The 23,465-nt window shown below is 41.9% G+C and overlaps 1 protein-coding gene across 1 annotated transcript in view; it reads left to right on the forward strand.

The window, feature by feature from the left end:
- Positions 1 to 14,872, forward strand: part of TEDC1 (tubulin epsilon and delta complex 1) — a 30,453-nt gene extending 15,581 nt beyond the window's left edge. Inside the window, exons 7-8 of the mRNA XM_032226154.1 lie at positions 1,600 to 1,803; positions 14,084 to 14,872. Coding sequence (XP_032082045.1) covers positions 1,600 to 1,803; positions 14,084 to 14,503 — 624 coding nt within the window. The 3' untranslated portion in view covers positions 14,504 to 14,872. The remainder of the gene's footprint in view (positions 1 to 1,599; positions 1,804 to 14,083) is intronic.
- Positions 14,873 to 23,465: the final 8,593 nt, after the last annotated feature.

Here is a 23,465-nt window from a genome sequence, read left to right on the forward strand (position 1 = left end):
CTTGTCAATATACTATATTTAAGTTTGAGCTCTTGTTGAGGTTAAAAGGAATTGGTAATTTGCTATCTATACAGAATGATTTTAAGGATCTTAAATTTGGTTGCTAAAATGGAAATTTTCTAGGTAATTAGTATTTGATTTGTGTATAAATGGAAGGACCATAGGAGCTCCAGTTGGAATACGGAAATCAGATTTCTGGGTGATTGCATGTGCTGTAAGGATAGTTCTTATTTGCCTGTCGATCTACCTTCCTGTTCTGTACTTGGTTGTAGTTGGTGAGTCATGGAGACCACAGTCAAATTAATCAAATATTTGGTTTAAGTTTTAGAGTAAACTAGTCTGAAGACTCTAAGACATAGATGTATGTCAAGTACTTCCCATAATAGAGTTAGCATATGTTATATATACTTTACATATATTATGCTAAAACAGAGATGTACAGAGGATTGGATTATAGATAGTCCTTGACTTAGGACCACAGCTGAGCCCAACATTTATGTTATTAAGGGAGATATTTGTTTAAATGAGTTTTGCCCTATTTTACAACTTCCCTTGCCCCAATTGTTAAGTTAATCATGACAGTTGTTAAGTTAGTAGCACAGTTGTTAAGTGAGTCTGACTTCCCTTCTTGATTTTGCTTGTCAGAAGATTGTAAAAGCTGATCACATGATCCCAAGACACTGCAAAGGTCATAAATAGGAATCAGTTCAGAGGTGGTTTTCAACAGGTTCTGATCAGCTCTAGAGAACCAGTAATGGAAATTTTGAGTAGTTTGGAGAACCGGTAAATACCACCTCTGACTGGCCTTGCCCCCATCTATTCTCTGCCTCCCAAGTCCCAGCTGGTCGGGAGGAAATTGAGATTTTACAATATCCTTCCCCTGGAGTGGGGTGGAAATGGAGATTTTACAATATCCTTCCCCTGCCATGCCCATGAAACCACACCCACCAAACCATGCCACACCCAACATGCCACGCCCACAGAACCGATAGTAAAAAAAAAAGGAATCTCACCACTGAATCAGTTGCCAAGTTTCTTTTTTCAGTGAAGTTGTAACTTTGAACAGTCATTAAATGAACTGTTGTAAGTCGAGGACTACCTGTGCTTGCTCTTGATATCAATTGTGTGACATATAATTATATTGTTTTAAAAGCCTGAAAATCATGATTAAGCTTTAAGCAAATCATAAATCACAGAATGAAATTCTTAACTACATAAATTCTATCCATATGGATAAAACTCTGTTCTAATTTTGAAATCCTGTAAAGCTAAATAAAGACTTTTTGCAGGAAGAAACCCAAATTCTGGATATGATACACATCTATGTTTTGAACTATAATCTAATAAGATTAATTGTAATATTAATATTGTTGGGGACAGCTTTGTTCTAATAATGTTCATTTTTCAGTATTTTCTAGTTGAATCTATTCTATTTAAGAATACCATATACTGTAATTTATAAATGTTTGTCCAGTATAATCTTCAGGTAGAACTAGGTGTACTTTACATTTTGTAAAGTAAATGAGGCATTGAATTTCTGTTGCAGATTATAGTTATGAAAACTTAATAGAGCTTTGGAACTTTCCTCCTCCCTCACAGGAGACTGTTTTGGATATGGTAATAGAAGATACCCAGAACCAGACTATGTGTTACAAGGACTGTCTTTTGCCAGGTTCTGATCTGGGATGCCATGGTGTTACCAGAATGATGGAAGAAGTTGACAAATGTAAGAAAGACCTTCTGAGTCTGTGCCAGGAATTGTGTGAGCATATAACCCTCAGGAAACAGGCTTGCTATGGAAAGGTAAGACCTGTTAGAAATCCCAGTTGGGATTAAGACTTCCTCTTTTTCAACCTCTAATGTTAATTTGTTTTTAACCTTCTGGGTGGGAAGTTTAAGTTATGGTTTTTGCTAATGAATTTGAATTTGAATTTAATAACATTTATATGCCGCCCAATCCCGTAGGACTCCGGGCGGCTTACAATACAGAAATAAAATCAAAAATAAAATACAGGGAAAAGAAAAGATAGATTTAAAAACAACCCACCATACACTCCGTTCTAAATGGGGCTGGACCGTATTTTGGGGTCAACAGCCCCAGGCCTGCCGGAACAGCCAGGTTTTAGTGGCTTTCCGGAAGGCCGAGAGAGTGGGAAGGGTCCGGATCTCTGCGGGTAGATCGTTCCACAGGGCCGGAGCAGCTACAGAGAAAGCCCTCCCCCAAGTAGTCGCCAACCGGCATTGCCCGGTCGACGGTACCCGAAGGAGGCCCAGCCTGTGAGATCTTATGGGTCGTTGGGAGGTATGTGGCAGGAGGCGGTCCTGCAGATATCCAGGTCCCAAGCCATGTAGGGCTTTAAAGGTAATAACCAGCACTTTGAAGCGCGTTCGGAGACCGATGGGAAGCCAGTGCAGCTCGCGGAGGATAGGTGTAACATGGGTGTATCCAGGTACACCCGATATCGCTCGCGCGGCCGCATTCTGGACCAATTGTAGTCTCCGAACACTCTTCAGGGGCAGCCCCATGTAAAGCGCATTGCAGTAATCAAGCCTAGAGGTGACGAGAGCATGAGTGACCATTTGAAGTGCCTCCTGGTCCAGGTAGGGCCGCAACTGGTGCACCAGGCGAACCTGGGCAAAAGCCCCCCTGGTCACAGCCGACAGATGGTATTCTAATGTCAGCTGCGAATCCAGGAGGACACCCAAGTTGCGGACCCTCTCTGAGGGGTGAAGGGTTTCACCCCCCAGGCTGAGAGATGGAATATCTGGTCCATCCTTGGCGGGCAACATCAATAGCCACTCGGACTTGTCTGGATTGAGTGCCAGCTTGTTTACTCCCATCCAGACCCTGACAGCCTCCAGGCACTGGTACATCACTTCTACCGCTTCGCTGACTTAGCATGGGGCGGACAGATACAACTGGGTATTGAAGGAATACATTTGCATATATTTAAGATTGTGACTTACTGGCATTACCAAATGTGTGTATCAAACATACATACACACACACACACACACACACAATTGATACAGTATACATATATAGTATAAATGTTGAAAATGAATGTACAAAATCCCAATATTTTGACACTTATTAGTTTCCAATACAAACCTTCAATAAACTACACGGCTGGATAGAAAATAGCTCTAGAAAATGGGCAAAAAACAATATGGCTCATGGGCACAGATGCATATCTTAGATTAAACAAATATCAGCACACTATGTCAACTCTCAAGGAACAACTAGAACAGACCATCACATCAGAGCACATAGAAAGGTTGACAACTGCTATTTAAGACTACTTCCCAGAAAGAAATGGTGGCAAAGCCAAACTGGTTGACATATGGCAAAATCTTATCTTTTAACTCAGGTGACACAATATTAAAGCTGAGGGAAGAACTTGAATCAAAAGGTTATGTTTGCCATTGGTTTATTTATCAACAGCTGAAAGAAAGATTTAAACTGGATAAAAAGTGCTATGGATTTGACTTTGTTAAAAATGAATTGGAAATTTTATTATGTGGAAATGATGGACATATTATTGCTAAGATCTATGAAATGTTATTGAAATTGAATTTGGAAAATGAACATATAAAACATTGTTTAATTCAGTGAGCAAGGACTTCTGGATATAATGTGATGCTTGAACAATGGGAAAATATATGGGTGAAGGGTTTAAAATTTACATTCAATTATAATGTAAAAGAAAATGTCTAAGATGATGTATCATTGGTATTTAACACTAGATAAGCTATCTAAGATGTATAAAGGTATGTCAAATGAACATTGGAAGTGTAAAAGTAAAGAAGGGACTTTTATCATCTATTCTTAATATGTGAGAAGGCAAAAAAAATTGAATATGCTTCATATTTTAATACAGAAAATTTTGAAAATGGCGATAAAGCTGAAACCACAATTCTTTATATTGGGTCTAATGGAAAAAGGCCTTGAGAAAAAAATTGGAAACTTTGTTACTATGTATGTTGACAGCAGCATTACTATTATATGCACAAAAATGGAAGGACACTTCGATTCCTAACATGGACTAATGGTTACAGACTTTGATGGAGTTGGTTGGAATGGCAAATGTGACTATTTTGATTAAAGAAAAGAACATAAGTACTGGATAGATCTTTATAGAAATGGCTTGTTCATATTATCATGAAAAAACAAAAAGTTGTGATTTGATGTTAATGCCTTTTTCTATGCCAGTGTTTCTCAACCTTGGCCACTTGAAGATGTCTGGACTTCAACTCCCAGAATTCCCCAGCCAGCGAATGCTGGCTGGGGAATTCTGGGAGTTGAAGTCCAGACATCTTCAAGTAGCCAAGGTTGAGAAACACTGTTCTATGCAACAGAAGGAATGGATCGGCCAACTACGAAACACATGGCCAGTAATGCACAAGGCGCTTCAAAAAGCCAAAGATGCCTACAAAAGCCAAGCTGACAAAAACACAGACTGAATGTAAAAAGTTTAATGTGGGACATTGAGTATACCTTTCTACACGCTACATCCAATCTTTACAGCCTTCCAAGAAGCTTTCCTTGTGGAAAGCCTACCCCATTTTCCATTGAAGTTTGTTAAAGCCTAAGGTAGTTTAAGACTAGCTACCCCTCCTGTCCCTCAGCCATTCATGGTGGAAGGGAAATAGTACTGTTTCAAGAGTCATGCTTTCCTCAGCTGTCTTCTCAGGAAAGCATGACTCTTGAAACAGTGGTAGTTCAAAGGAAACTTTTATTGAGAGAAAGTGATTGCAGAGAAGTCAGGTGGAATTTGAAGTTCCTGCTCAAAGCGTTAAGCTATTCGTCCCTCTTCAACCCCCACCTGATCTCCAATCCACCAGTAGCCAATAATATGCTGCAAAGGTGTTATGATAATTCCTAGACACATCAGTTTGATAGCAGTTTCCGCTCAGGGTGCTGCAACCTTGGTTACAGGCTGGAACTGGGTGGGAGGAAACCCATCCATCGCACAAACCTTCCCCCTCCCCCTAGATCTCGTGTTACAGCAAAAGTGAAAGCATGGAAAGTATCCGGCTCCAGCAACCTGCTCCACCCTCCTCCAGAATGGCAGTGTCTGCTATGGGGCCCTGACATGCTGCCCCCCTCCCCTGAAAAAGGAGACATCACACCTGCAAGGGTAAACAGAACAAACAGGAGACAGAAATAGAATGTTAGACTTATTTAGGTTTATCAAGGTATTGATATGAAACTGTTTGAGCAACCTAGGTGTTCTAACATGTCGGGTTTTTACCCATTTGTTTTGGGCAGCTGGAAAATCTTTCCAAGCTACCAAGTATTGGATAGCACTCTTGTCCTTCAAAGTGCTGTTTCCCTTCCCTTCTATTAATGGCTGAGGGAGAGGAGGGGGAGCTGGTGTTAACGAGGAAACTACTTCATGCTTTAACAAACTGTAATAGAAAACTGGGTAGATTTCCCGCAAGGATTTGGGCACCTCTAGTTCTACTGTGATTAGATTAATAATGCGCTTGATGGGGAACAGTCCTACAAACTTTGGTTCAAACTTCTTGGAAGGCTCTAAGGATTGGAGGTAGTATGTTGAGAGGTATATTCATTCCCCTGTGTGCTGCTTGGAGAGTCGAAGCATGGGTTAAATTGTCTGGTTGCCCTAGGACTGAATTAAAATACTTTAGCCACACCTCCTGTTCCTCCTTCAGGTCAGTTTTTTAATTCAATCTGGCCCATAAAGGATGCAAATTGAGGGAGTTCCAGCTGTGTTTTTGGAATAATTAGGCTTGGACTCTCCAAATTGTGCACAGGTTTATTATTTTAGCTTTTTATTTTCCTTCTCTTTCAGGTTTTTTTGTTGGGGAAGGTTTAGGTTTATTAGATTTATATGCCGCCCTTCTCCCAAGGACTCAGGGCGGCGTACAACATTAAAAGAAACACATAATACAAAAGTTAAAAAAAATTAAATAGAATATCCCAAACCCAATTAAAATTGACAATGACACTTTTTTAAAAAAGAATTAAAATTAACAGTGATCAATAATTTGTTTTGTTTTGTTCAGGCCAGTCTAGCTTGCTGGAAAAGCCAACTTTTTAGGGCGCCTCAGAAGGACCGGAGGTTGGGGATTATACGAAGCTCCGGGGGCAGCTCATTCCAGAGGGAAGGCGCTCCCACAGAGAAGGCTCTCCCCCGGGGGGTCACTAGCCGACACTGTCTGGCCGACAGCACCCTGAGGAGGCCAACTCTGTGGGATCGCACTGGACAATGGGAGGCTACCGGTGGCAATAGGTGGTCTCGCAGGTACCCTGGGCCTAAGCCATGGAGCCATGGGGAAGATTTTGCAATTTTCCTCTTTGTTTCTTTCCTGCTGACGAGAGGAGTGAGCTAGTGGGGGGTGCCTCCCTGCCTTCCATACTGCCAGTTGGAGACTGGACTGGCTAGTTGGTCTGCCTTAAGAGGCATAGAGCCATGGGGGGAGTGGTGATATTAAACCATTCCCCACGTTCACCGTTTTTTTTCCTTTCCCTTTTTTGCGGCTTGCGATTTTGGCGAGAGCAGCAGAGGATCGAATCCATTACACCCCCCCTGCACACAGTGGCCCTTTTAAGCCCTCGCTTCGTGTGCTATTGGCCTTTTTCAGCCACGCCGCTCATTTGCTGGGAGGATTGCCGCCGGGTGGTGTGTGGGCTTTGTCCGGGTCTCTGGCAACACCGCCTCCATCCACTTTTTTACCGACAAGGCAGCCTCATTGTTTTTGCCACGTGGTCATTCCTCAGGTCCTTCATCACTCGCCTGCGCCCTTCTGTGCAGTCTCTGCCTCCCGCACGAGTGCAGCCAAGCCACATGGCTGTAACGGTCCAAGATACGTGGCTGGCCTCTTTTAGCTGGGTGGCTCAGCAGTGCTTCCTAGCACGTTTGCTCTTCTTTCGCTTTATCTTTGGCAAGGGTGGTTTAAGCCTTATTGGCCCTTTTGTTCCCCTTTACATTGGCTGAGCCTGGCAGGATGACAAACAGTCATCCTCTGCATTGGAGCAGCCAGGGCCCTCGGAGACAGTAGATGAGGCCTGTCTGGGCCAATACCAGGAGAAAAGTCAAGGGGAGGAGCAGAATGGCAGGCAAAGGCAAGGCCTCAGGGGAGGTCACTCAACCTGCTCAGCCATAGAGCAGAGCACCTGGGATCCAGGCAGAGGGGGCTCCCTCCACTATTCATCACCCAGCTCCCCTGCAGTCATTGGAGGAGGAGGTCGAACCTCTTGAGTTATCCCTCGATGGGCCCCAGTTCCACAGGCCGCTCCTTTCATTCGGAGCCAGACCCACCTCCTGAGTCTCCCCCTAGGCTTTCAGGCCCTGAGCCTTCCTCCCCACCTCTTCGGGCTAAGCATTGCCATAGAGAGGATAGGGGCCTCGAGCTTTCTTCTGAGATGCAGGACGTGATTGCATGAGCAATCTCACAGGGATAGCTGAGGGATTCCAGCACAGGGGCAGTCACTCAGAAGGCAGGTGCAGGGAGAATCCTGGGGGTTCCTCGTGCAGGGTGAAACATCCATTTCTTGCATCCTCTACTATCAGTGAGGTTTCTGTAGGAGATGAGCAGGATCAAGATGATCAGGAATTGTCTGAGGATGAAGACCTTCCTCCAGACACCCCGGCTTTTTCAGGGTTGTTCAAACCCACTACTTTCAACCGGTACTCATAGATTAGGAAAGAAGCGGATTCTATTCCATCCTATTCCTGGTACCGAAGAGCTCAGGGGAGGGGAGGGTGAGCAATATTAGACATAAAGAACCTCAATTACCATGTGACTTATAGGAGGTTCAAAATGCAATTTCTCAGGCACATTCCTCAGGATCAAGTCTCCCTCAGACAGGGGGCCATTGTCCATCAGGACCCCCGGTGGCTTCAGCTGGCCATATGGCACTTGAGGGGAACCTCTTGAGGAGAGACAGTTTTTCACACAAGGTGATCCAGACCATCCAGGCGTCCAGGAGACCCTCAACCACCAAAATCTACAATTCAACTTGGGCCACCTTTGTCACTGGTGTTCTGCCCATGCACAGAACTGGTCTCTGTGCCAGTTCTGTACATCTTGGACTTCCTGCAGGAGGGCTTAGATAGAGGGCTCATCCCGAACACCCTCCAGTTTGGTCAGGCCATTCTTCCCAGACTCTCAGTAAACTGCCAAGGTTACATACTTTACTCAAGGGCACCTTGAATCTACAAACCCTGGTGGTTCATCATTATCCAACGTGGCAGCTCTCAGTGGTTCTGCAAGCCCTAACATCGGCCCCTTTCAAACCACTCGGCTCCATTAGCCACAGACATCTGACTATCAAAACCGTCTTCCTCATCGCCATCAAATTGGCAAGGAGGATATCGGAGTTGCCGGCCCTGTCAGTTTGGAATGATTTATGTATCATTGACAGGGTTATACTCCGCTTGGACTCTTCGTTTATTCCCAAAATTAATACGGTTTCACAGATTGCAGGAGGTTATCCTACCAGACTTTTGCCCACAACCCAGACATCCTTGGGAACATACTTGGCATACGGTAGATGTGCGACGGGCTCTACACAGATATGTAAAGAGAACAGCTGAGTTCTGTAAATCTGAGGCATTATTGGTGTCCTTTCAGCCAGGGACAATGGGGCAGAAGGTGACATCGTCCACCATAGGCTGGTGGCTGAGAGCATGCATCGCCCTGGCATATGAACATCAGTCCAGGACAGTTCCATGCAACATCACCGCCCACTTCACAAGCATTGCGGTCACGACAGCAGCTTTGGCTACCCAAGCAACAATAGAGGACATATGCAGAGCAGCAACGTGGTCATCCCCTTCTCCATTTGTTTGGAACTATAAATTGGACACCTTTGCATCAGCTGAGGCTTTGTTTGGCAGAAGGGTGCTACAGCAAGTTCATTCTGTGGCCGAACCTTGACCACCTCTTCTACCCGCTCTGGAAACAGTTAACTTGGGTATGTCCCATGCTTGGACTCTTCAAGCAGCGCACAGGAGAATGACCACTGGCTTACCTGAAGGGTCGTTCTCTGTGTGCTGTGGGAGAGACCAACCCCGCCCAGGTATTGTGCGGGCCCAGGGTTCGGGCATACCAGACGTTCTCCATGCCATATCATACCAAATAGCACCTTTTTGGTCCCAGTAATCATTAAAAAACTGACCTTAAGGAGGAACAGGAAGTGTGGCTAAAGTATTATAATTCAGTCCTAGGACAACCAGACTAATTTAACCCATGCTTGGACTCTCCCGCAGCGCACAGAGAACGACCCTCCAGGTAAGCCAATGGTCAACCTCCTACATTAAACTTTTTAGGCTCAATACATTTTTTGTCAGCTTGGCTTTTGTTGGCATCTTTGGCTTCTTGAAGCGCCTTATGCATTACCAGCCAGGTGTTTTGTAGTTGGCCGATCCATTCCTTCAATGAGGGAGTTTCGGGGTCCTTTGTGGGCAATTCAGGCATAGGATTTAAGTCCTACCGTGTTGCAACTCTGAAAAGTGTCAGCTTGTGTTTTTTGGGGTGCCCATAGAAGCATGGGAGAATGAGTCCACTGTTTCTCATATGCCACTGTTCCTCTTTGTTAATTTAACCTTTCTTGGTGAGGTCACTTTGAGTTCACCAGTAGTGGTGGGGAAGCCAGTACTGCTATCTACTGAATTATTGTAGGCCATTTCTGCAAACGGTAAAAGGTCAGTCCTAGTTGTCCTGTTGGTAGTTTATAAAGTATCTTGGGTATTGTTCTAGCACAGACTTTGTTCATTCACAGCTGCCATTCGTCTGTGGATGCTGAGAAAAACTAAGTCCCTGGTCTGTGCTTGACAGGTCCAGGAAGGCTCTCCAGAACTTGGATGTGAACTCAACTTGCATGTGAAATGATACATTGGGGAGCTCCATGCAGCCTATAAATATGGTCCAAAAATAATGTGGCTTCTTTTCCTGTTGGTTTTTGGGGAGTTCCACAATAAAGTCTGTTAGGGGTATCTCCGTTGGGAGACAGAAAGTAGTGCAGCGGAATGTACAGCTAGAGAGAAAGAATGTTGCTAGTAGAAACACACGAATAGAGTTTCAGACACTGCTAGTAAAAACAAGTAGCTTTACTACTGATAATTGCTTCACAAGCAGTGATAGTAGATAGTAGATATTAGTCCAAACACAATTCAAAGAACAAACAATTGCTTACTGTCGTAGTTCACGATCCAGTCATCAAGTCATCAAACATAGGACAAGCAGAGAGAGTGAGCTCTCTTGATTCCTTCTTATTGTAAAGTTAATTACAGTTGTTGAGTACATGCACTCATTTAAAGCAACAACGACCATTTGTTATTGTATATGGATATATATTGCCTGCCCAACACTAGGAGTATACTCCCAAGAAAGTCCATAGAAATCTCTCTCCAGGGTGCTGACGGCTCAGCTAATATTTGGAGCAGTCCTTGTCTCCACTTAGCTAAAGCATAGACAGGGCAACTTAACATATAGCTTTCAATGTCCTTTTTGAGGAAAGACCACCAGAATTGTCTCTTGATTAGGTGCAAAGTTTTTACAAATCCAAAGTGTCCCATCATCTTTGAGTTATGGCAGGTTTGCAAAATTAGGAGGCTGGATGGCTGACACATACAGTTTCCTTTCCACCCAGGCCAGTCCATCCTGGGTAGAGCAGACATTGTTGTGCCCTCAAAACCACTGAGGAAAGCTGTGGCCACGTCATTGCTAACAGACAATTTTTCTTTTCCCTGAGCCCTAGTGATTACTGGGGCTGCAAGTTGACGTTGGGAGCAGTGGTTTGACTATTTCTGCTTTGGAGCAATTATATTGTGGCATTTGTGATGGGGCATCAGCTAGGAAAATCTTTCCCCCTAGCAAGTAGCACAGTGTGAAGTTGAATTGCTGAAAATATTGTACCCATCAGGCCTATTTAGGAGAAAGCTTCCAAGGGGTCTTTAATACCTCCAGATTTTTGTGATTAATACTCACTTGGAAAGAGATTTTACTTCCTTCTAAGAAATATCTCCAGGAGAGGAGTGCCCATCTTACTGCATAGGCTTCATTCTCCCACATGGCCCACTGCTGTTCAGTCTCTGATGGTTTATTTAAAGTGTAGGCACACAACTGTAACTGTAACTTTCTTGTTCTCTTGCATTAACACTGCTTCCACAGCCATGTCACAGGTGTTGGCAAACTGAATGACAAAAGGGTTTTCTGGGTCCAGGTGCTTCAGCACCTGCTCAGCAGCAAAGAGCCATTTAAGTTTTTCAAACGTGGCTTGGCATTCCGTTGACCATTTTAATGGTTGACTAGGCTTAGGTTTGTCTCCCCCTTTAGTTTTGAACAGATTAGTAATGGGGACGGCTATCTGAGCGAATGAGGGGATGAATTGCCTGTAAAAGTTCATAAATCCTAGAAAGCTTTGCAATTGCTTCCTTGTATGGGGCGGAGCCCACTCTAACACCGCTCAGAGTTTTTCTGGGTCCATTTCAATCTCTTTGTGGGAGATTCAGTAACCCAAGTAGTTTATTTTATCTTGATGGAAAGCTTGGCATAAAGTTTAGTAGTGCACAGTTTTTTGAGAACTGGTCTAACCAACTTCACATGCTTTGCCTTATTTTGGTGTAGATTAAAATGTCACCAAGTAAACCAGCACCCTTTTGTACAAATGTTCATGTAGCACTGTTTATTAATTGCATGAAACTGTGGGAGCCCTCTTAGTCCAAAGGGAAGTACCCTAAATGGTAATCCTCTGCCTCTTCCTCTTGTTCTCCAGAGATCTGTCAAGGCAGAAGGAAACTCAGAAGAAATTGCTTCTTGCAAACTTTCTCCTCTGCGCTTCCACACACAGCAGTGTCATCCTCCACCTCCTGCTTTGCTGGGAGAGGGCACCAGACAGGGAAATAGCAACAATGTCTCAGATTAGAAGAAGAACATCCCCTTTGGCATGCTGTGTGTGTGTGTGTGTGTGCACACACACACACACACACTTCCAAGCTTGGAGACTTTTACCCACATCTGAGTTTGCAAACTGCCAATCATGCCTGGGCTTGGAGAGAAGGCCCTCTCCTTCCTCTGTGGATAAAAGTCGCTAAACTTAAAATGGAGTCTGTGTTTGTATGTATATGCATGCGCTTAGCTGCCAGCAGTTTGGGAGGCAAGGAGCTTGTGAGGCACCGAATTGTCCTCATGTCGAGTTAACCAATGTGACTTGTTCCATCCTGACCCAGCCATCTCAAGTTAGCTGCACCTAGTGAGCAGCATCGAGCTGACCACACCCACTAGTCACACCCACCTAGTCGCTATGAGTCATCATAGTCTTACAGGCAACTGGCCTTTTGAGGGCAACCATAATGCTGATGTGGTCCTCAATGAAATTGAGTTTGACACCTTTGTCTAGGTCTTCACAACCTCCAAACATTGGGCCTTTGTCAGGATAACGAGGGGCACAGATGTACAATTGAGTATCGTCAACCTACTGATGATATTGTACTCTATGCTGGCAGATGGCCTTTCCCAATGATTTTATGTAGCTGTTAAAGAAAAGTGCAGAGAAAGTAGATCTTTGAAGTACTCTGCATCAGGGACTAGACTTATCCCAACAAACATCAACTGGAGGCCAGCATGATGAAAAGAGGAGAGCCACTGCAAAAAGGTCCCTCCACTCCCATCATCCTAAGCAATCAAAGATCATCCACCATTGTGAACAAAGGCATTTCAGTGCTATGATCCCTTAAACCTAACTGAAATGGATCGTAGATCTTCCAGATTGCCTTATTGTTATGAATTAATATATTTGGGAGATTGCTTTTTGGAATTCTTCTGTCTACCACCCAGAAGTGTATCATTTGGGGTGCAGAAATATCTTTAATAAATAATTTGAATAACTTTTAAATCTTTTAAGTTTTAAAATGCACTCTGGAAGCTCAACAAGACACAAGAGATACAGATATAATGCACATAGACTCCAATCTCACTAAACCAAGTAAATAAACATTGCATTTTCATTTATGCAATCTCAATAGCTATATAAGATTTCTGTGTTAAATACTGCTGTACACATAAACCTACCTCCATGTTTGTGGGAGGCATCCTTTACCTCCAAAATAAGAACAGTACACAATGTGTACAGTATGGCAATGAATTTTTAAAGCAGTAGTAACTAACCAGACAAAGCAGCAATTTTTCAGCTGTAAGCTTTTCCTCCCCACACACAATCATGTTGTTCCCTCTGTTGTTCCCACTATCATATCCTCCATCCTGTTTAAAGCAATAATAGCAGGGACATCATGGTTAGGTTGGAAAAAAGGAAAAGAACTCAATAACTCAAAATAGCGTCTTAAAACTGACAACTAATCAAAACAAAAATGTAATTTATTTCAGCTTCAAAAATATTCAACTGCATAGCCTATTTTTTGCTTTAAACCCTGAAGTGGCAAACAGTGCATATTACTAACAAAAATATGTTACCTTTGTTCTAATATGATAATAGGAAATTATTACAACTTCACAATGTATATTTTGTGCACCTTTAGATTATTTTTAATTTTATTTACTTCTAAAATTTAGAAACCACCCATTTCCCCCATAGAGGGACTTCTGTTCCTGAATGCCAGGTGTAACAGCGACAATTTGTGCATATCTAAAAATTTCAGATAGCAAAAAATTACTGCATATAAATATAATCAGAAAAGCACAATTCCATTAATCAGGATTCGTGGGGGCTGGGGTAGTCCAGTGGTGGGTTCCAGATCCTGTCGCAACTGGTACACTGCAACGGAGCTGGGCGTCCACCACATGCATGCACGCATGTGCACCCACCGCCCGTGATGCTCCAGCTGCTCGGCGGAGCATCATGCAGGCGCTATAAACTGTGTGCGCGTGCACAAATGGCCCGGTTGGGTCAAATACAGCTAAGGAACACAGGTGGGCGGGTGGGCCCTCCGAAGCACCGTAAAGGAATGGTGCCTGCTGCTCCCAGCAGGCACTGGTAGGCCCATACTGGCGTACCACCCGGAACCTACCACTGGGGTAGTCCTGATGTGTCTATGCCATCTTTGCACTTGTACAGTCTACATTTACCAATCTAATTGTAATTTTCTTTTTATAGATCAGAACAAGGCAAGAAAAAGGAGTGGAAGATTTCTGCATGGCTGTAAGGAAAGTACAAGAAATTGTGGAGCTGAAATTCTCTGACCTTAAGTGCAATAATAGTACCTGTGGAAGCAATATGTTGCATGGTCCATATAGACTTGTTTATAGAAAAAAGTGTTTAAAGGACAGTAAAATGGATGCTATTCGAACTGCAGCACCTACCAAAGCCAGTGAAGGAATCACTGCCAGTGATTTGATCAGTTTTCTAAAAAAGAAAGAAGCAAGATTGAAGGCACAGTTAAAGCAGCAACAAGAGGGAGATAGGCAGAAGATTCATAAAGCAGCAAATAAACTTGGGCAAGTGCTTTTCATCCCACCAATGAAAACACAAAAAGCAAGAATAAGTGCAGAAGTTGACAAAGTTCACCACTTTTGAAAGAACACTTTGGGATTGCTTGAAATTGCTTCACCCATTTTTGGCATTTATTTCTGTCTTCTGAATGCAGCTGCTGGTCCTTTAGGCTTACTATGCACCCTCTCATTTTGAAAAAAAGAATATGTCTTAAGTGTACTACATGTTACCTCAAGGCTCTTAATTAAGAGGAGGCTAATATTCACATCTTTTTAAATTATTTTATCTTCTCAGATAGTTAAGTCTTGGTGCCCAGTTTCAGTTTAGCTAGAACAGATTTAACACTACCCTACACTTCACTAAACTAAGCTATCATACTGAATATTTGGACAAGAGGTGTGTAAGTATGAGAATGCTGTATATTTAGTACCATCTTCAATAAAGATTTGTTTTTTAGAATTTTTTTAATTGTTTTAGTTAAACAAAAAAAAATAAGAAAAAAATCATCTTTCGTTACATCTTGTTGAAAGCGTATCAATTGGTTACAAATATATTCCGTGCGTTTCTTCCACAGTTCTTACATACACTTCATTCAAATCATGTTGTACATTTTAAGTCAAGAAAGAAAAGTTATGTATTTTACTATCCCTGTACCATAATTCTCATTTGGTTACCATTGTTTAAACATGTTTTTATCTAGAATCATTTATATTAGAAGACACAACCATCTACTGGCATTCATTTGCAATTTCAATAGATCTCCAATACTATTGTACCTTTATGACATGTTCTAAAATTAATTCGGTTAAGTAAGATATCTAAGCATCCCCCCCCCCCCCGGTAACACACCTGTATGTATCATTAAATATTGTCCATTAACATTTTATTGTTATTATTGTAGTTAACTAAGAGTTATTTACTGATTATCTCACCTCTCCTCTCCAGGCCCACACAATATTATAACTTTATAACCGTCTTTAAACAATGATTTATTAATAAGATTTTTAGGACTTTTGCGTCAACCCCAAATTAGTTAATTATGTGCTAAGAAAATAAACATTAGACATCTAAAACAATCTAAGAGATATTAACATTTTACTTAATCACCCAGAATGTACATTAGCATTTCTATGACCTGGTTATTTATCCTAACTAGGGTTATTATTTCTCTATTAGTATCATAGTAAATTTATGCTAATGGATAAACATTCAATGGTAATCTAAAACAGTCTATAAGGTACTAAAATCTCTACTTAATAATCATCAAAAATTAACTAGCTTTTTTCCATCAATTGGCATTATTAACCAGTATCTTTCCAGTAACAAAATGGTCTTTCATCTCACGCCAGTTGTTGTGTCAATTCTGTATCCAGAACCTTTCCAGGGTTTAAGACTTCTCTCCGCACTTTGAGGCTTAAACAATCTCTCGTGGTTTTGTTGCCCTTGAGTTGTTATTAATGTAAGCTTAACTTTGGTTGTCAGGTTTGTTTCTGAATAGATTTGTCTTATTAACTCCATCTTTTTAGCTCTTTCTTTTTCTCCTACATCTTGGAGTTTGGGGTGGAACACCAAATTATCAAAGTCACTTTTCCAGCTTCCCTTCTTTCCACTTTCACTCACGTTTGCTCCATTTATAAGTTCATCTGAGTTCTTATCTTTGTTTTCTGTATTTTCATTCACTTCTTTAATTTCTGGGGCTGTAACCCCATCATCTATTTTTGTGATACCCCATAGTCTGTCCCATTTCTTGTCAAATCTCTCAAGTCCTTCTGAGATGTTTTGAAGTCCAGCCAAAATGTTTTGAATCAACAGGTTGTCTTCATCTGAGTATTGCTCCATTTTTTAGAGTAAGGAAGAATATAAAGAAAAAGCAAGAAGAAGAATTTGGTACTATCTGCCACTCTAGCCTGTCACAGATTTTGAAGAATATATCTATTTTTATTTTAGACAAATGTTCTTTTATGGTTTTCAAAGAAGAAGGGTTCTAAAGTTTATTTTTCCTTTTCCAATTCTTGTCAAAATATTTTCCACACACCACTATTTGTGACCTTGGGTCTTTATCAGGTTTTAAAGAGATGTTCCAAACCCTTCTGTTGCACAGTTAGTATAGTCAGATAAGAGTGGACAAAGGAAACATTGTTACAACAGCAAAGGAAAAAAAGCTTCAGACTTGGGCTTCCAAGTGGCAGATTCGACTCTTTTAAAACCTCTTTCCTTAAGTATCTTTAATATAATATTATAACAAGTAGAAGAAATTTATTAAAGTAAAAAGAGTTTTAATATAAGCCAAAAAAGTTAAAGTAGTAAAGGGAAATAGGGAAAAAAAGTTCCCTTCACCTCAAGCGGAAAAAAACGGAAGCGTTGCAATCACTCAATCCACAAAAGATTACAGGCAAGAGCAAAAAACTTTCTAAGGAAGTCTAATAGGGATTAAATATGCCACTTTGTTCTTGCTTAATGGACTAATTAAGCTTAAGAAAAGAGTTTCTTAGGGCAATCTTCTAAAAGAAAAGAAAAAAAACCTCACCAGGTGGAAACACTTTCATTTCTCTCTTCCTAGAGCCGTCTCCAACTATGTCATCTGGGGGCGGCTGCCTGTTTGTCGCCAGTTGGAAGTGCTTCCCTTGGGTTGATCAGGGACTTTGCGATGTCCCTACAACCAGCAAGGTCTTGTCTTCCCGGTCACCGTCTCTTTGGGACCATCCAGGGGCAAAAGTGTCATCAGCGGATTCGGACAGTCGAATCTGCACAATGTAATGTTGCGATGTTGGCTGCTCCTCCCTCTTCAATAAAGATTTTGATGTACTACTTGATACACTGATTATCAAGCTTGCCAAATGTTGGCTGAATGGCGTGACAATGGATATTTTAATTAATTATTTGAATGCAAAAAGCATCCTTATCAAATAATTGGGTAGGGTAGCTAGGAAGCAGAAATAGAATTCAAAATAATCTCAGCAGGCGAGAGAAATGGCATGAAATTAACAAATTCAGCATTGACATATTCAAAGTTCTTCCTCTGGAAAACCATCACTGAATGCTTAAATATGGGATAGAGAAGGATTATTAACCTTTTCTTCCTCACAGACCTCCTTTAAATACCTTAATGAAGTACATGCTAGCCCATCTAGCGAAGAAAGTGTTCACCAAACTTGACCTACAGGAGGCATACTACAGAGTCCACATTAAAGAAAGAGATGAGTGGGCAGCTTCCAGTTTAAAGTAATGTCATTTGGATTACAAGGAGCCCCCCCCCCCCCAGTCTCCATGCAGCTAATCAGTGAGGTGCTGCATGATCACCTCTACAAAGGGGTCCTCATCTACTTGGACGACATTCTCATTTTCAGTGAGACCATACAGGAACATGTCAAACTAGTGTGCCAAGTCCTTAAGAAACTCCTTACGGCTAAGCTTTACAGCCGTTAAAATGCGAGTTCCACAAGACGTACCTAGACTACCGAGTGTCAAATGAAGGGATCAAGATGGATCCAGGGAAAGTAAAGAGTGTCTTAGACTGGCAACTCCCATGCACCCGCAAGCAGCTCTAGAGCTTCCTCAAGTTTGTCAACTTCTACAGACAGTTCATCCTTGCTTTTGTTGAGGTGGCAATCCCTCTCATGGAACTGTTAAAAACAGGAGGGAGTCCCAAATTGAAGCCCAGTCAGCCCTTGACCTGGACCCTAAATTGCCATCGAGCTTTCAAGACCCTAACGAAATGATTAGCCAAGGAACCAATTTCAGGCACCCAGAGCCAGAGCACCCATTTGTGATCCAAGAGGATGCCAGAGATGTGGCCCTAGCAACTGTGCTGTTCCAAGTAAACCCCCAGTGACAGCTACAACCCTGTGCTTACACCTCCCAAAAACTCACTGACACTGAGAGACAATGGGTGGTGTGGGAAAAAGAAGCTGGGCTCTCCTCACCTGGTGACATTCCCCAGAAGGGAGTAAAGTGCCATTCGAGATCTGGACTGATCACAAAAACATAGAGTCACTAAAGGTGCCCCAAAAACTCTCCTCCAAGCAAGTCAGGTGGGTCCAACAGCCACCCACTGGAGGAGACCAGATAACAGCGGCACTGAAGGCAGCCCTCTCCATGGACACCTGGTTCAATGACAACCAAGATGTCCTAACCCTGAAATATGGATTGTCTTGGAAGGGGACTAAGCTGTACATCCCCACTGGCCTGAGATTCCAAATTCTGCAGCGCAGCCATGACCCCAAACAGGCGGCACATTTCGGCTAGCTAAAAACTCTGCACCAACTACATGGCAGTTTTGGTGGCCGAAAATGAAAAAGGACATTGAGGACTATACAAAAAGTTGTGCTACTTGCACTGCCATGAAGAGGCCAGGGAAACCCCCTGGCCTTCTTCAACAAATGGCAGAGCCAATCCAGCCGTGCGAATAAATTGCCATGGAATTTATAATCAAACTCCCGGGAACACAGTCATTTGGATTGTGATTGACTTATTCTCGAAGCAAGCCCATTTCACCGCTTGCAAAGGCTTGCCCTTGGCCAAGAAGTTTGCTTGGATATTTATAAAACAGATCTGTCGGCTGCATGGGGTCCCTGCAGGGTTATCTCTGACAGGGGCATCCAATTCATCGTGAAGTTCTGGAGGAAGTTCCTGAGAGCCATAGGGTCCACCCAGGATCTCAGCTCGGCTTTTCATCTGAGCACAAATGGGGCTGCAGAACAGATGAATGCCCTTGTAGAGCAATACTTGAGGTGCTAGGTGGATTACCAGCAATCTAAATGGGCAGAGCTGCTGCCCTTTTCACATGTGGCTTACAATAATGTTGTGCATAGCAGCAACAGCCTGACCCCATTGCAGATTAACAGCCATATGGAGTTTGTCCCCATGCCAGAGCTACCCACGGAGCCACCAACATCCATGTCCCTGAGTGACTGGATGGAATCCCTGAAGAAGGGTGGGAGAGAATACCAAATGAGCTCTAGTGGAAGCAGTGAAAACCTATAAAACACAAGCTGACAAGCACCACTCCCTCCAACCTCCTTTCCAAGTTGGTGACAAAGTAAACCTGTCAATGAAGTTCTTGAGGCTGAGGTTTCCAAGTAGTAAGCTAGGACCTAAATTCCTGGGGCCATTTCTGATTGTGAAAGTGATAAACCCTGTAACCATTCAGCTTAGCCTCCCATGCCTGCTAGGGAAAGTGTATCTGGTCTTTCATAACAGCTTGTTAAAGCCAGCAGTAGGATCCCAGCTGAGGCCAGTTGACCAGGCAGCACTAAAGCCTATGTTAGTACAATGAAGTGAAGAAAATTTTGGATTCACGCCTACATAAGGATCGGCTATAGTATTTAGTCCACTGGAAGGGCTACCCCCTGTCTGAGGCCACCTGGGTTAAGAGCTGGGATGTGAAAGCAGACAGGTTAGTCAGGCAGTTCCATGGTAATACCCACAGAAATCAAAGGAGCCGTCTGGGGGAGGTCAGGGAGGCGGAGTGTGTGTGGGAGTGTCAGTTTAATTTTCTATGGTGTTCCCTTTTTTAGTATGTCCTCTTTGCATGAGGAGGGGCAGCCTCTCAATCCTTTGAAGAAGATTCAGGTTTACCATAGTGAGGTTCACTGAAGCTATGGGAAAGGGAGAGGGAGTAGAGATAGCAGAGGGTGATATCTAGCCAAAATAACATTCTCCTGGGAACCAAGGACAGTCTCACCAGCACCTGGTGGAGGGTGGATGAGAGGCATTTAGGAAGAGGAGAGAGATCTGATTGGGGCATGTAATGGTTATGTGTAATGTGGAGAACTTTGGATTTGAACTGTGTGGGGAAAACCCAGGGAACTTCAGATTTAGGTTTTCACCAGCTGTGTCAATATGACATGCCTAATAAATCTGTACTTTGAGGAACCCTGCCTTGGAATCATGATTTCCTATGGGCTGTTACTTGGAACCCTGACATACTGAGCCTAAGGTGCTACCTTATGGTACCCCACTGCTTACTTCCCTCCATGTAGTTGTCATACCATTAAGGGCTACTCATTGAGTAGTTTGGTAGCCAGTTACAAATCCATCTGATGGTGTTGCTATCTATCACACTTTTTTCTAACTTACCAAGAAGTAGGTTATGGTCTACAAGAAGTAGATTGTGGCATAGAAGATACTCAAGAACTATTCTCTGTCAATGCAGGCAGCAGGATATAAAATAGTGCTTTTAAATTCCAGGGCTGATTGAATGTTAGTAAACATTTTTAACGGGATCCATTCAATAGTGGAACCAATTACTGACAAGCAGTGTGCTTCTTTTTATGTGATGTGTTCAAGCAGAAACTACACAACCATCTGCCAAGGACACTTTAATCTGAAAACTTGCACTCAGCAGGGAGTATGATTTGATGACAAAAACCAATTGTCTCATCTATATTTTTTTGTATGTCTAAAAGCACTGTAATTACTTTTAAGCCTCAGGCATAAACAATAGCACATCTGTTGTTCTGTGATTATTTAAAATATATCTTTAAGCTGAGTATGTAAAGAAGATCCATTTTGAAATACCTTTCCTGTAACCTACTGTATTTTTCGGACTATGAGATGCTCCAGACTATAAGACATACATAGCTTTTGGGGAGGAAAACAAGAAAAAAAAAATCTGCCTCTGCCTCCAAGAAATTTGCCTCCTTGCAGCAAACAGGAAACAGCCTGGTCAGCTTCAGTACAGCCTGATTTAGCACGAGCAGCTGATTGGCAGTTGGATCTGCCTCCCGGAATACCGCCTAGCAGCTGTTCCAGGCTGCAAGGATTGCTACCGGCCATCACTGCCTCCACGTACCTCATTTTTTGCCTCCGCTCATCCCATTTTCAGCCTCCACATGTCCCATTTTTGGCCTGTTCCCAGTGGGCCAAAATGGGGCATGCGGAGGCTGAAAATGGGTGTCAGCATTCCAAGTATCATGTAGAATTAAATCAGAGTCCAAGGCAAAACAATCCTTAAAGTTCCAATTTAATAAATCAGACATCTTAGCACATCTGTGAAATCCCAATTCTAAAGAGCTTTCTGGGATTCCACCCAGTTAAAAGTTCATGATCTTGTCCCCACACCCACAAATCCATCACATGGTCCAATCTTCTTCCACGCTGTCATCTCCACCCAGCTGCTTTCGGTCAGGTGTAAAAGTGCGGAGACAAAAGATGACCTTGGTCTTCTAGAAAAGAATGACAACAACACATTCCACAATCCTACCTGTCACCCATATATCATTCTATTATTCTAAAAATATAAAAAATTCTTCAATATTTTCCGTTACCATGATTTTTTATCTAACCATTGATAAAACAAATCCCAAACCTTATAAAATTGTTCATCTTCTTGTTCTCTAATTTCAAATGTCAATTTACTCATTTCGGCACATTCCATTATTTTTTGGATAATTTCCTCCTGCGTTGGTATTTTCTCATTTTTCCAATTTTTTGCAAATACAATTCTAGCTGCTGTTAAAACATTTACAACAAATATTTCAAATCTTTGTTATATATTTCTGGTATAATTCCCAATAAAAAAGTCTCTGGTTTAAAGTTTTTCCTTTTTTTTGTCATTTTCTCCAACCATGTGTGGATCTTAGTCCAATATCATTTAGCTTCTGCGCAAGTCCACCACATATGGTAATATGAACCCGGTGTTTGATGACATTTCCAACACTTTTCTGATTTATTCTTGAACATTCTTGCTATTCTCGTTGGGGGTAGATGCCACCTGTAAAACATCTTATACAAATTTTCTTTATATGCTGTTGACATTGTCATTTTGTAATTTTGGGACCACAATTTCTGTCACTTCTCTAGTTCATTCCCATGCCAAAAAATTTTCCCCAAGCTACCATAGTTCCTTTAACTTGTTCTTCTTCTAACTTAACCTCTAGTAAGTGTTGCAAGTACAATTCTTGCAGCCATCCTCATGTGAAGGAATAGCACTCCAAATTGTTTTTAAATTGCCTAGTCCATCATACCTAAAAGAAAAGCTTCAGGTTTCATTAATATTTGCATCTTAAATATGTTTGTATTGTTATGTTTATCCAGTATGTTTTCACATCCCATATGATAAAATGAATCTGGATTTTGATTACATTTCCAGCATTTATTAGAAATCCATTTATACATTTTTGCTAATCTATCTGGGGTCAAATACCAACGATACATGATTTTATAAAAGTTTTCTTTCAAACTATAATTTAATGTATATTTTAGTCTATTCGTCCATATATTCTGCCATTTACTTAGCATTACATTATACCATTTTTTTTGCACATTTTACCTTACAGTCATTTTCTATATTCATCTTGAGAAACATTTTATATACTTTAGAAATCAAGTGCTCATCTCCAAAACATAAATTAAAATCCAGCTCAGATTTAGTTCCTGTGAAAACAAAACATTTTAATCAAATTTAAAACTTTCAAAAAGTCTATTAATAATTAAACCAATCACAAGCAAATCCTTCACTTGTTCTCGTCTTTATCTTAAATCCATTTTTCAAATATCAATAAGTCTCAATACGTCATCCCTTTACATTGAAGTGATGGGTCTTTGAACAAAGAAATTGACTCCAGGATCAGCAAGGCCAGTCAGGCACTAGGACAACTGCATATTAAAGTGTTCATTCAACCCAACATATGTATCTCCACAAAACTGAAAGTTAACAGAAATCTGGTTATCCCTTCTCTCCTATATGGATATGAGTCCAGGACTATGTACCAAAGGCACTGTCAGGCCTGCCTCCATTCAAAACTCAAGAAAGAAACTCCCCAACTCCATTGATTTAGAGAAGAGATATTTTTACTAAGTTTGAAGTGATAGCAGCGAAAGCAAGGAGAGATCTGATTCAAAATGTGCGAAAGTTACAGATTGAAAGTCACCCCAAATCCCTCCCTCAGGGTCCACACTGAGAGCACAATCAATGTCCAGTATGATGTTGTTGTCCTTCGACAGCTCTTTGGTCTTCACCATAGTGGAATTTGGAGTGTGACTGTTTGAGGTTGTGGACAGGTGTCTTTTATACTGCTAACAAGTTCAAACAGGTGCCATTAAT

The sequence above is a fragment of the Thamnophis elegans genome, chromosome 11, assembly GCF_009769535.1.
Source record: "Thamnophis elegans isolate rThaEle1 chromosome 11, rThaEle1.pri, whole genome shotgun sequence".
Classification (NCBI taxonomy): Eukaryota; Metazoa; Chordata; class Lepidosauria; order Squamata; family Colubridae; genus Thamnophis; species Thamnophis elegans.